Here is a 14,055-nt window from a genome sequence, read left to right as displayed (position 1 = left end):
AGCTACAACTGGCAGAATTGTATAAGGAGCCAAAATCTCAAAGTAGCCATGAATTAATAAATAATGAGTTTTATCTCAAAACCAGTTTCTTAGTAACTGCAGATTTGAAGGAGGCAGAACAGAAAATAGAGAGCTTAACAAACTCTGTATTTTAATGCTATAGTGGCATATTGATCATTGAAGCTCTGAATTTTTCTCGATGTAATTTTCCCATCAGTTTAAATATGTGCACATGAATAAGCAATAATATGTAACTAGTCAGAGTCCTAGAAAACCTGGCATGCCTTTGAACTTTCTCTAGACAGCACATTTACATGCCACACCAATACAAATTAACATTCAATACAAGGAGAATTCAAGATACTTCAAACAAATGAACTGTACCTCACCTAATAAGCCTGGGGAGCATTAAACAAAATACATGCAAATGAACCAGTTCTCAAATCAGGTAAAAGTCCAACAGCTATTCCTTCTCCAACTGAGTACTCCCAGAAAAACAAGAACAGAGTGCATTATTCTGAGGAAAAAGCCAAACAGTGAGGAAAGGAATTTCCAGTTGTACAAACTGGAGTGACTTACTCAATCTTGAGCCCATTGACTCCCCAGGTTCTGTTTCCTTTCACCAACAAAGCATTGCAGACAACTGATGTAGAGGAGAGAGAAGGGAGGATCCCTGAGATCAAAAGATTCTTGGCAGCTGCTGAGATTTCCTTGGATTCCCAGCCACAGGGTCAGGTAACCATAAGCAGCTGGTATTTATGGGTGGCTTTCACTCCACCTGGCAGTGATAAGCTCTGGTACACTACTGCAGCCAAATGCCCCATCTGTTGGAAACCAGGGAGGCTAAAACCACCCAAGAAGTCCAGTTCCACTTTGTGAGTGCCATTTTGGTAACATTTTTAGGCAAATGTGTCCTGTAGAACATTGAAAAATTGTACTATGAGGAAACACATGTTTCTAGAAATTATGATATGGCATATTTATAGATCTGCCAATCTGCAGAATGCTGGTGTGATAGATGGTAATTGCTTACATCCTAGAAAATAAATTCACTAAGAGTTAAGAATTCTAGTTAATGTATGGTAACTAAAATTACTAGAGGCTGGGTGCAGTGGCTCACACCTGTAATCCTAGCACTCTGGGAGGCCAAGGCAGGTGGATCCCTCGAGGTCAGGAGTTCGATACCAGCCTGAGCAAGAGCAAGACCCCCGTCACTGCTAAAAAAAAAAAAAAAATAGAAATTAGCGGGCCGACTAAAAGTATATATAGAAAAAATTATCCGGGCATGGTGGTGCATGCCTGTAGTCCCAGCTACTCGGGAGGCTGAGGTAGAAGGATTGCTTGAGCCCAGCAGTGTGAGGTTGCTGTGAGCGAGGCTGATGCCATGGCACTCTAGCCTGGGCAACACAAACACAGTGAGACTCTGTCTCAAAAAACAAACAAACAAAAAACTACTAGAAATCATAAAGTAAACAACATTGTGTGCAAACTATTCAAGTAAAGTAAGAAGTTTTTTTGGTAAGAAAGGCTACAAAGTATGAGGCTTTGCTTTTTAAAGAGAAGGGAGAGTAATTGCATCTGGTTTGGAGGGTTTTTACAGGTTGTTCCAGAATGAATAAAAGGACAAAAACTGAAACAATATATAAAGTTGGAAAAAGATAGAGAATCTCATGTGGTCAAATTGGCTAGAATTCATTTATTATAAGGGTTTTAAAAATGAGTCTTAATAGCAAAACTAAACTAATATAAACCTAGAATTTCGTCTCCTCTGTTAAAATGATAAAGTTTTTGTAGTTTATTAATCTACTGTTACTAGAATTTGTTAAATTTTTTCTTTTTAAGTAATTGGTCTAAGAAACAAAGATTTTATAATTTTTTAAGATAATTTCCTATGATTTATGCTGCCTTTTCTCAGTCTTTTATTACTTAAAAAAAACCAAGTTTTCACAATGTTAAAAGAGCTAAGTTTTATTAATAATTACATATGTTTCTCTATTAAGCTTTTAAATATTTTATCACTTTGGACCTGTTTCCCAGTGACCTGTGACCAGAGTTAATCAACTATTTCAATCATTTGATATTTTTGACAAATTTCCCAAAACCAAATTCTAAATTGTCTTTTTGACCTCAAACTATTTAATAATTTTGGGATTTTTCAGAAGAGACCCCAGAATATCTCAAAGGAATTTGTTTCATCTCTGAATAAAAGAGAATTGTCAATATAATGAAGTTTATTTTATGTTAAATTGCATAGGAAGTATTGTCATATAAAGGTGATGTTTAACATTCTTATTTATATAGATATAGTTATTAATATAAGTATTAATGGAATGTGTGTAATATTCCTAGAACTTTGATATGTTCAGAAATAATGTTATCAGTGACAATTGTGATTATCTTATATCTTAATGTTGCATGTCACAAAAATAACAATCATTTCCGTGTCAATTGCATTATAATGAACTCTAATCAGATCTTTAACCATGAGCATTTTAAGTCTTTTGTCATCCACAGTTTATTGTTTCATGAAAGTTTTTGGAAACAGACATGCTACAAAGTTTCAACAGATTTATGGAAAAGGCTTTGACAAGTAGAGATTTCTGATAACTTTAAGATCACAATGTTGGGCTGAATTTAAGGAAACTGTATCAGTTATTTGGTCAAGTATAGCTTTCATCAACAGAAATAAAATATTTATCGCTTCCTCACTAGCTATTCTCTCCAGAATTCAGAAACTATTACTGAGTGTTCTTATTTTTATGGAAATACAGTTATTTGCAAAAATTTAAGAAGAATCTATTCTCCTTATAACATAACATATTTGGAAACATTGGTTATATTACCAAAACTTCAACTAGAATGTCCTATTTGAGAATGTGTATAGAATTAGATCTGACCAGATAGTTTTAACGAACTAAGGATTGACTTTTGAAGTCAATTAAGCCCTGTCTTCATCCATTTAGTGTTGCTATAAAGGAATACCTGAGGCTAGGTAATTTATTTAATAGAAAGAAATGAGGTTATTTAGTGTGTGGTTTTGCAGGCTATATAAGAAGCAAGGCACCAGCATCTTCAGGTTGCTTCCACTCATGGCATAAGTCAAAGCAGAGCCAGCATGTACAGAGGTCACATGACAAAACAGGAAGCAAGAGAGAGATGGGGAAGGTGACAGGCTATTTTTAAAGACCTGCTCTCCTGGGAACTAATAGAGTGAGAATTCATTTATTACTGTGAGGACAGTCCCAAAACATTCATGAGGGATCTGCCCCCATGACTCAAACAACTCCCATTAAGCTCCACCTCTAACAGTGAGGATCAAATTCCAGCAAGACATTTGATCAAACAAATCAAACTATAGCATTTTAGCCCTGCCCCCTAAATATGATGTCATTTTTACATGCAAAATACCATCATCCCTTCCTAATAGTCCCCAAAAGTCTTAACTTGTTTCAGCACCAACTTTTAAAGTCAAAAGTCTTTTCTGAGACTCAGGGCAAGTTCCTTACAGCTGTGAGCTCATCAACTCAAAACCAAGTTATTTACTTCCAAGATACAATGGTGGATCAGGTATTGGGTAGACATTCCCATCCAAAAGGGCTACACAGGGCCCCATATAAGTTCAAAACCCATTTTTTTATATACGTTTGCTAGCCATTATTCTGTCTTCTTTTGAACAGTTTCTGTTAATGTCCTTTGCCCATTTATTGATGGGGTTGTTTGATTTTTTATTGTTTATTTTTTTGAATTCTAGATAGATTCTTGTTATCAGTCCTTTATTGGATGTATAGAGAGAAAATATTTTCTCCCATTCTGTAGGCTATCTATTCGCTTTAATGATAGTTTCCTTTTCTGTGCAAAAGCTTTTTAATTTGATCAGGTCCCATTTATTTATTTTTGTAGCTGCTGTGATTGTTTTGGGGGGTCTTCCTCGTAAATTCTTTGCCTAGGCTGATGTCTGAGTCTTCTCTACATTTTCTTCTAGGATTCTTAAGGTTTCATGCCTTAGGTTTAAGTCTGTTGTCCATCGTGAATTAATTTTTGTAAGAGGTGAGAGGTGGGGATCCAGTTTCAATATTCTGCATGTAGTTATACAGTTTTACTAGCATCATTTATTGAAGAGATTCTATTCCACAGTGTATATTTTTGTCTGCTTTGTCAAAGATTAGATGACAATATGTGGATGGTTTCATCTCTGGATTCTCAGTCCTGTTGCAAAGGCCTATATTTCTGTTGTGCCAGTATCATGCTGTTTTAGTCACTATAGCCTTGTAGTACAGCTTGAAGTTTGATAGACTGATACCTCTCAGTTTGTTCTTTTTGTTTAAGATTGCATTGGCTATATGAGGTCTTCTCTGGTTCCATACAAAGCATAGAATTTTTTTTCTAGATCTGTAAAGAATGATGATGGTACTTTGATAGGGATCACATTAATTCTGTAGATCACTTTAGGTAGTATGGACATTTTAACAATGTTGATTCTACCAATCCATGAGCAAGGTAGATTTTCCATCTGTTTACATCTTCTACAATTTCTTTTCTTAGTGTTTCATAGTTCTCCCTGCATATGTCTCTAAACTCTTTTGTTAAATATATTCCTAGATACTTAATTTTCTTTGAGGCTGATGTAAAAGGTACTGCAATTTTTATTTGAATTTCGGCTTGATATCTCTAATCATTAGGGAAATGCAAATCAAAACCACCATGAAATATCACTTAACCCCAGTGAGATTGGCCTTTATCAAAAAATCCCAAAACAACAAATGCTGGTGAGGATATGGAGAGATAAGAACACTCTTACACTGCTGGTGGGACTGCAAATTAGTGGAACCTCTGTGGAAAAAAATTTGGAGATACCTCAAAATAGCTAAAAATAGAAATACAATTTAATCCAGCAATAGCACTATTAGGCATCTACCCAAAGGAACAAAAGACATTCTATAATAAAGACATCTGCGCTCGAATGTTTATGGCAGCACAATTCACTATTGCAAGGATATGGAAACAACCCAAATGCCCATCAATCCATTAGTGGATTAATAAAATATGGTATATGTATACAGTGGAATACTACTCAATTATGAAAAATGATGGTGAACTAGCACCTCTTATATTTTGCTGATTAGAGCTTGAGCCCATCCTCTGAAGTGAGGTATCATAAGAATGGAAGAATAGGCACCAATGTACTTGCCATCAAATTGGCACTAACTGATCAACACTAAGGTGCTCACACAGTAGTATTATTCTTTGGGGGCTGTGGGGTTGGGGGTGGGTAAATCACAAATAATGGGCAGGGTGAGCATTGTAGGGGGGAAAGGGCATGCCTCAAATCATGGTTTGGTGTAGCAAAGTAATAACATGTAACAACATGTTTGTACCCCCATAATAACCTGAAATAAAAAAAAAAAGGAAAAACCCAGGATGGCATGCTTTAAATCCTCAAGCTCCAAATAATCTCGCTTGATTCTTTGTTCTGGGCACACAGGTATGATGGGTGGGCTCCAAAGGCCTTGAACAACCCCCTCCCCATGGCTGGATGGGCACAGTCCATGTGGCTGCTTTCAGGGTTTGCAGTAAAATGCCAGAGGCTTTTCCAGGCTGAGGTTTCATAATACCAGTAGCTCTATAATTCTGGGGTCTTATGGGCAGTGGGCCTGCTCTCACAGCTCCACTAAGTAGTGTCCCAGTAGCAACTCTGTGGGGGTTCCAACCCCACACTTCTGCTTGGCATTACTTTCGAAAAGTCTCTGTAAAGAGTCTCCACTTCTGTGGCTGAGCACCTAGGCTTTCCAGAACATCTTCTGAAATCTAGGTGAAAGCCTCTAAGCCTCTACCACTCCTGCATTCTGGGTGCCTGCAAACTTAACACCACATGGAAGCCACCAAAGCCTATGGATTTGCACTCTCCAGAGTGGAAGCCCAAGCAGCCCTTTAGGATGCAGCTGGAGATGGAGTTGCTGGAATGAGGAGCATTATCCCAACGTGGCACAGGACCTATTCCCTGAAACCATTCTGTCCTCCTAGGTCTGTGGTTGTGCAATAGGAGGGGCAGCTTGGAAGATTTCTGAAATGCCTTCAGGGCCCTTCTCTCATTTTTCTGACTACTAGCACCTGGCTCCCTTTCATCTCCACTGATCTCTCTAAGCAGTGGTTGCTTCACAGCACTCTTGGATTCTTCTATATATGCTCTTTCCTTCTCTACAATATGGCTAGGATGTGAATTTTTCAAATTTTTATGCCCTGCCTTCCTTTTAATTATAAATCCCAGCTTTAGGTCATTCTTTTGTTGCTGTATTTGAGCATAAGCTGTTAAAAGCATCCCTGCCACTTCTTAAACACATTTCTGTTTAGAAAGTTCTTCTGCCAGATATCCTAGGTCATCCCTCTTAAGTTCAGCCTAGTTCAGCCCTAGGGTTCACCAATCCCTAGGGCATGGAAACAATGGAGCTAAGTTCTTTGTTACAGCTTAACAGGGCATATGTTCCTCATTTTAATCAGAGACCTTGTCCACGTGGCCTTTATTGTCTATATTTCTATCAGTATTTTGGTCACAACCATTTAACCAATTTCAAAGAAGTTCCAACCTTTCTCTCATCTTTTTGTCTTCTCCTGAGCTCTCAAAACTCTTCTAATGCCTGCCCATTAACCAGTTCCAAAACTGCTTCCACATTTTCAGATATTTCTATAGTAGCTCCCTACTCCTTGGTACCAGTTTTCTGTTTTATTGTATTTAGTGTTCCAATAAAGGAATATCTGAGGCTGGATAACTTATAAAGAAAAGAAACTTGTTTGGCTCCCGGTTCTGCAGGCTGTGCAAGAAACATAGCACCAGCACCTGCTTCTGGTGAGGGCTCCAGTTTACTTCCACTCGTGGCTGAAGGTAAAGCAAAGCCAGCACATGCAGAAATCTCATGGCAAGAGAAAAAGCAAGAAAGAGAAACAAGAGGCGTCCGTTTTTTTGTTGTTTTTTTTTTTTTTTAAAGAGCTTTCATGGAAGTTAATAGAGCGAGAATTCTCTCATTACTGTAAGTAAGCATGGCATCAAACCATTTATGAAGGATTCACTCCCATGACTCAAATACCTTCCATTATACCCCATCTCCAACATTCGGAGTCAATTTCAACATGAGACTTGGAGGGGCCAATAAAAACACACTATAATAAGCCCCTTGGGCATAACTGTCTCATATCTGCTCACAGCATTTCTATCCTTACAATGTGAGAGAGAAAGATCACTTTCTGGAAGGTGTAGAAATCTTAAAAATAGGCCGGGCACGGTGGCTCACGCCTGTAATCCTAGCACTCTGGGAGGCCGAGGCGGGTGGATCGCTTGAGGTCAGGAGTTCGAGACCAGGTTGAGCGAGACCCCATCTCTACTAAAAATAGAAATAAAAATTATCTGAACAACTAAAAATATATATAGAAAAAATTAGCCGGGTATGGTGGCGCATGCCTGTAGTCCCAGCTACTCGGGAGGCTGAGGCAGTAGGATCACTTAAGCCCAGGAGTTTGAGGTTGCTGTGAGCTAGGCTGACGCCACAGCACTCACTCTAGCCCGGGCAACAAAGTGAGACTCTGTCTCAAAAGAAAAAAAAAAAGAAATCTTAAAAATATTCTGAGGACCTCAAGTAGAAGAGAATTCACCTAAATCTATAGGTATTGTAGGTAAGGGCAAATGGCATGACTACCTAGCCTGCAGAGAGTTTTATATATCTAATCTGGGATTCCTTTATTAAAGCTCCCAGCAAAGCAGTCTTAAAAAGATGTGATCACTATTCTTATTGCAATTGGATAAATACTCAGGTGAAGTTTAATGAGAATGGACCTATTTTTCAAACAAATTAGTCTTACTGTGTTTATATTTGGTAGAAATGGGGGTGGCAGTAGAAGGAACAAAAGTGTGTTTCAGTAGAACACTATAATGTACCTATTATTAGATCCAAGTTCTGTTCATTGTCTTTGATCATCAATCTATAACCTGCCCTATTCATGAAGCCATAGAAGTTAGAGTTCAATGACTTGTTAATAAACATTGGAGGACAAACTTCATGCCTGCTGCTGAGTGGGCCAGTCAGGAAGTTCACCAAAACATATAATGATAAAAACACATTCAGAATGGAAATCAGTAAAATTATCAGATGCAACTGCCATCTTTATTTCAGCATGTAAAGATGCTTTGAGCCCAAATATAGAAATCTTCTCAACTGACTGCCGTCAAAATTCAGAGACTGAATTTATAGATTGTTCTAATCCTTAACCTTTTTTTTATTTTGTTTATTTTAGTTGTTTTGATTCATGAGCACCTTGGCTATGAAGCATAGCCCAGTCTCTTGATATTCTCCCCATGATAATCATCATTGTCATCTCTCTGATGTGCTGCTTTCTCCAAAGAGTCTTACATCCAAGTTCCTAGACATTAATGTATTTGAGATTTTTCACTGTGATTAGAACAACAAAAACAAGATGAACAACAAAAAAAAATCTTCTTCAAGAAATCAGACCTAGAGACTTTTGAGTTCCATGCTGAGTTAAAGACAAATCAGCTGTGATAATGACAAAAAGTGGCAAATGTGCCTAAGTTTTGGTCCCTTTTCAATAATTGAGGTGCTGATCAAAAGGGGAGAAATTGTTTAAATAATTAAATGACAGTTCATTAAGCTGAGGTGACACCATGAAAATGGGCTCCTACCTAAGAAAACAGAAATCCAACTCAATGAAAATGGTAATACAAAAGTTAAGTGTAACCAATTAGAAACTGCCAAATAGTTAGATACTTTACACTGGAATTATATATATAAGGCTACTGCTCCATTTTAGCCAATCTAATATTTTCTTTATCTTGCTTCCATATTCTCCCTAAGAAGCCTTCCTCTCTCACCCTTAATGAAAGCCCCAAAACACATGCTGTCTGGCACTGCCCGATCATAAATCTTTGTCTACTCAAACTCTAAATTTTTAATGTGTCTACATTTATATTTTAACTACATATGTATATGCATATCATATGACTATATACACATAAAAAATAAAAATATAAAAATATACATATGTATGTACACAGATATAGATACCTAAAACTAAAATGTATGCATACAAACTGGTAGCAATCACAATCCAATAGAAACTATTGGAGAAGGATATAGTTAATTAGAGTTAATTAATTATGCTTATAATTAATTACAAAAAAATCTGATTGCAATGTTGGGGAAGTGCCAGAAGAATGGAGAAAATAAGTAACTGCAGTTTTACAAAAATAGAGATTAGTGTTTTTCAGGGTAAGGCTTCGGTGGTATCAGTGACAATGCAAAAATAATTTCAGTGTTGAGAGATGAAGGGCATGGTGGACTAGAAGATGGAAGATTCATAGACTTAAGGAGTCTGATGTGTGAAGAAGGCTAACAATCAAGAACTTTTTGAGATATAAAACATCCAAATTCTTCCTCATTTTTATGTTTTTGCCTCCACTCAATGGGCACTATGATGTCATATCATCTTAACATTATTTAAACTTTGGCAATGTGCATTTAAGGCCCCTGGCTGTCAACAACACATTCCATAATCTTGTGATATTATTGATTTCTTTATCTTACCAGCTTCATTTTTAATTTTAGAAAGATTAAGATTATTTTTTTCTATTATGTCAATTATATTTTTCTTCTGTATGTCTACACCAACTTAGTTCTTCTTTATAAACAGTTAGTTTTCTGAATTAGTGAAACTTTTCAAAATGTCCAAAAACATACAAGCACAGATTGGAAAGGGCCTTAGAAGCCATCATAGAGACTTAGGGGCAAGCGGCCTCTTCTTATTAATACAAACACACTGAGTTAAGAGCATCCTCTTACACTTGGACCTGCCCTTCACTGTCTTCACTCTCTTCTCACTTTTTTCCTTATTGCATTCCATTTCTATTTGTTTCTTTGCTTAATATGTGAGTTGAGTCTCTACAGAAATGAAATTCACCCTTTCATAACAAAGTGGAAAGAAAGATTTTTATTGGCTAGAATTCTGGGGATTTGCTTCTGTTCACTCAAATACAAATCTGCCTCCACTATGAAGTTCAATGTGATAGGACTCCTAGGCAATACAGCTATTTTAGTATGAAGATGTCATACTCGAATCGTTATCACATAAACCACTATCTTAGCATATAATACATTTATAAAACAACATTGAATAGCATAAAAGACAGTAAAAAATTTGTTTTGCTTTGTGCTTTACTTATTCTACTTTCATATAAACACTTGATTAAAATTCTTTGAATGCTTTTGAATTACATAATAATAATTAGCTTATTAGGTACTTTATGTAATAAAAATGCTAGGACAATAATAATGGCAAAACAAAGCTGAACACTGGAAAAAACATATATATCTCTAAAGTACAATTTTGTGATTAGTTTATTAAAAAGAGAAAAGAGATTTTATGAGATCTAAACATTTCTTTTTAATATTTTCGTGAATGAGTCTATGACTTGCTTATTTCTCAAGCTGTAGATAAGGGGATTAAGCAACGGAATCATGATCATGTAAAACAGAGACTCCATCATATCTTGATCATCAGATTGTAGTGATCGAGGCCGCACATACATGAAGAGAAGAGGACCGTAGTATAAAGACACAGATAAGAGATGAGCTCCACAGGTGGAGAAGGCTTTTCTTAAGCCTTTGACAGACTTCTTTTTTAAAATTGTAAAGAGGACAAATGTATAAGAGACAAGAACAGTCACAATGGTGAATACTTGAATTGAACCTGAGAACACAAAAATCATTAGATAATTAATAGAAGGGTCAGTACATGAAACTTTTAACAATGGCATAATGTCACAGTAAAAGTGATGTATTATGTTGGAATTACAGAAGGTTAATCTGAACAAAAAGGCTTCATGAAGTAGGGCATGAAGAAAACCACCTAAAAATGACAAGACTAATAGCCGGACACATAGTCTATTGGTCATAATCACTGGATAGAGTAAAGGTTTGCATATGGCTACATAGCGATCATACGCCATTGCTGCCAAGAGAAAACATTCTGTGGTTATACTGATTGCAAAGGAAAAAAATTGTACCATGCATTCAGAGAGAGACATCATCTGACTCTTGGCTAAGAAGCTGACCAGCATCTTAGGGGTCACTGTGGAAGATATCCAAGCATCCACAAAGGCTAAACTCCCAAGAAATAAATACATGGGGATGTGAAGGTGAGGGTCTTTCCAGATGAGAGTAATTAGACCAAGGTTCCCCACAATGGTGATGAGATATATCACCAAGAATACCAGGAACAGAGGGATTTTCCACTCTGGTTGATGTGTAAGTCCTGTGAGAATGAACTCTGTCAGCAATGTTGCATTTCCCTTTTCCATGTCCTCACTTGGTGTCCTCTGAAATAAATGCAGTAAATGTAAAAAATACATATATTCATATTCAATTAGTATAAGTTGAAATTGGGAGAGGGGAGTTGAAATAAAACCAAACTCTTATCAGATTGCCTATAATTTTATTTATTACTACTAAACTGAAGGAAATTAGAAGGAACATACAATTACTGTCCATTCATTCAAAATAAAATAAAATGCAGTAAATGTAAAAAGAATATATGCAATATCATTATGAATTGAAATTGGGGAAGAGATGTTAACATAAACTGTGTACTCACCAAAGCCCTCTTAATTTTATCAGTAGTATAATTGATGGACACAATCTTTGAGAAATTAAAGAAATGAAAAAATGCTATATTTCTTTTCCAAAAATATTCATGAATTAATGGATTTATAAAACAAGAGAAGCAGTCTATTGATGTACTAAATTTATGTGGACACTATTTAACATGCTGGAAAAATTCTGTGTCTGGGACATGGATGCAGTGTCAAGGCAAAAGGTTTTCAAAGGACTGGAAATAAAAATAATGAATTTAATGCCCTGTGAAGGATCTTGAGCTGTATTCTTCAGGCAGTAAGAATACACTGAAAATTTTAAGATGTAAGTTGCATCATCAGATATTTTTTAAATTTAATTCTTGATAGTGGAAAAAATACACTGCAGGAAGGGGAAACTATAGTCAGTCATACTAATTAGGAACCTGTTAAAAATGTCCAAGGGACCACATGTTAGCATAAACATGGGAATTGTCTGGGAGAGTTTTTTGTGAAAAATATAGGTTGTGAGATTTAAATGCAGAAATGAATTCAGTAGTTCAGGAATCTGCATTTTGCAAATACCCTCTAGGTGATTCAAATGCACGTGAAGTGTCAAATCAGTGTGTGATATGACATTGGAAGACATGATGAGACAGATTCAAAAGAATTCAGAATGTAGAGTCTCTAGTATTCTGAAAATATATTTGATCAGAACAGTGGTCAGTGAAAGAGAGAGGAGTCTCTTGGTTGGTAGCTGATCATTAAGAAATGAGATTGAGAACTAGATGTGCTGACAAGTTTATGGAGTGAGCATCATCTAAGCAAACAGGTGAGATCTAGTCAGTAATATGAGCCTACTAGAGCTTAATAGATATTATTACTTGGAATCATTGTGGTTGTAGAGGGCAGAGTTAGGAATACCTTGTCCATCGAAGTAGACAAAGAAAGGAATGGCAAGAAAAGAAACTTGAGGAAGTTATATTAAACAGGTAACAAAAGGGATATATATCATTCATAAAATGGCCAAGATCTGATCCTCTTTTCTCCTACTCATGTCTTGGTGACTATCAGAGGTTACCTACTGCTCTAGGAGCTTAAAGAAGTAGAAATGAATTTTCCCATTCCTCTAACATCTAGAATGAAGGGACATGATATAGGCTAGCCAATGAAATACATCCACCCTATATTTGGAAAGTAGAGAGAGGAAATAAAGGGTATAAGGACAAAAGTGGGAGTTTGTTGCAAAGTCAGAAAAAGCAGCAATACCCAAACACCACCTAACACATTCTTCAGCCTCATCAATGGCATTTACAGTGTGAGCTTTGTCATCTGAAGTTCAGTAGAGGTAGGAACAGCCCTCGTTCAGCTAGGGTTGGGGCGTGAAGTTGGCTGTTCACTGGCTGCCTTACTTGCTTCTGCTCCTGCCAGTTTTTCCAGCTCAGTACTCCAACCTCCCTAAGCATTTCTATATAGAAACAATATCCATCAAATACTCCCATCTCCTAATGCAACCAAGAGCTGACTCCAAAAACAGAGGATGAAGATACCAGAAAGGATCCTGAACAGACTCCTCAGAAAAGTGGGAGGGAAACTGGAAAGTTGAATGTTGTGGTCATAAAAGAGGAAAATACTCAAGGACAAAGTGAAATACTGTGCCAAATATCAAAACAAATGTTCTAACAGGACCATGAGTTAATAGAGATATTTGAGTGTGAATATTGACAAAATTTTAGTGGCTTTATTGAGAGCAGTTTCCATTTTGTGATAGAGCTGAGGCCAAAAATATTTTCAAGTGAATGGGAAACAAGTGGCAGTATAGTGTGAAGCATGAAATAAAATACTCTAGGATATGTGGACAACATTTGGCATTTGTAAACAAATGTACATTTTTTTTCTATAGAACATTTTAATGAACATCTTCAGAAAAGAAGGGGAGATGAGGGCATGGAAAGAGAAGGGAGAGGGAAGAGGATAGTGAAACTTGAGACAGTGAAAAAATTAGAGGAAGAGAGATACTCAAAGAATAAAAAAGACATGCATGAATGCATCTGGGAAAGGCAAGCCAAGGAGGAGGGAGAGAGAAAGTATTTGTGAAAGTTGAAGGTGAAATAAAGGGAAAGGCTCAGAGCCTTGGGCATAAATCTTTATCTTTAACCTGGTGTTCATTTAAAATTGTCATCCCTAGAAATCTTTCTCATCTCTTTTATTCAATATCTAACTTATTTTTATGTGAAATTAGTGTATGAGAGGTTTGGTTTTAAATTTTACTTTATAAATCTTGTGATTTTGATACATTTACTAACACTGTCTGAAAGTTCTTTCCATATGTATACTTTTATTTTAGGTTTTTTTTTTTTTTTGGTTTTTTTTTTTTGAGACAGGGTGTGAGTCTATTGCCCAGGGCACAGTGCAGTGCCATGATC

The 14,055-nt window shown here is 36.4% G+C and overlaps 1 protein-coding gene across 1 annotated transcript; it reads right to left on the bottom strand.

The window, feature by feature from the left end:
* Positions 1–10,429: 10,429 nt before the first annotated feature.
* On the bottom strand, positions 10,430–11,398 carry LOC123642353 (olfactory receptor 5H2-like). Its single transcript, XM_045557354.1, has one exon. It carries the CDS (start codon positions 11,357–11,359, stop codon positions 10,430–10,432), a length of 930 nt encoding a protein of 309 aa, XP_045413310.1. The 5' UTR covers positions 11,360–11,398.
* Positions 11,399–14,055: the final 2,657 nt, after the last annotated feature.

The sequence above is a fragment of the Lemur catta genome, chromosome 1 (assembly GCF_020740605.2).
Source record: "Lemur catta isolate mLemCat1 chromosome 1, mLemCat1.pri, whole genome shotgun sequence".
Taxonomy (NCBI): Eukaryota; Metazoa; Chordata; class Mammalia; order Primates; family Lemuridae; genus Lemur; species Lemur catta.
Note: the sequence above shows the minus strand (reverse complement) of the source record. Positions and strands in the feature narration are given on the sequence as shown.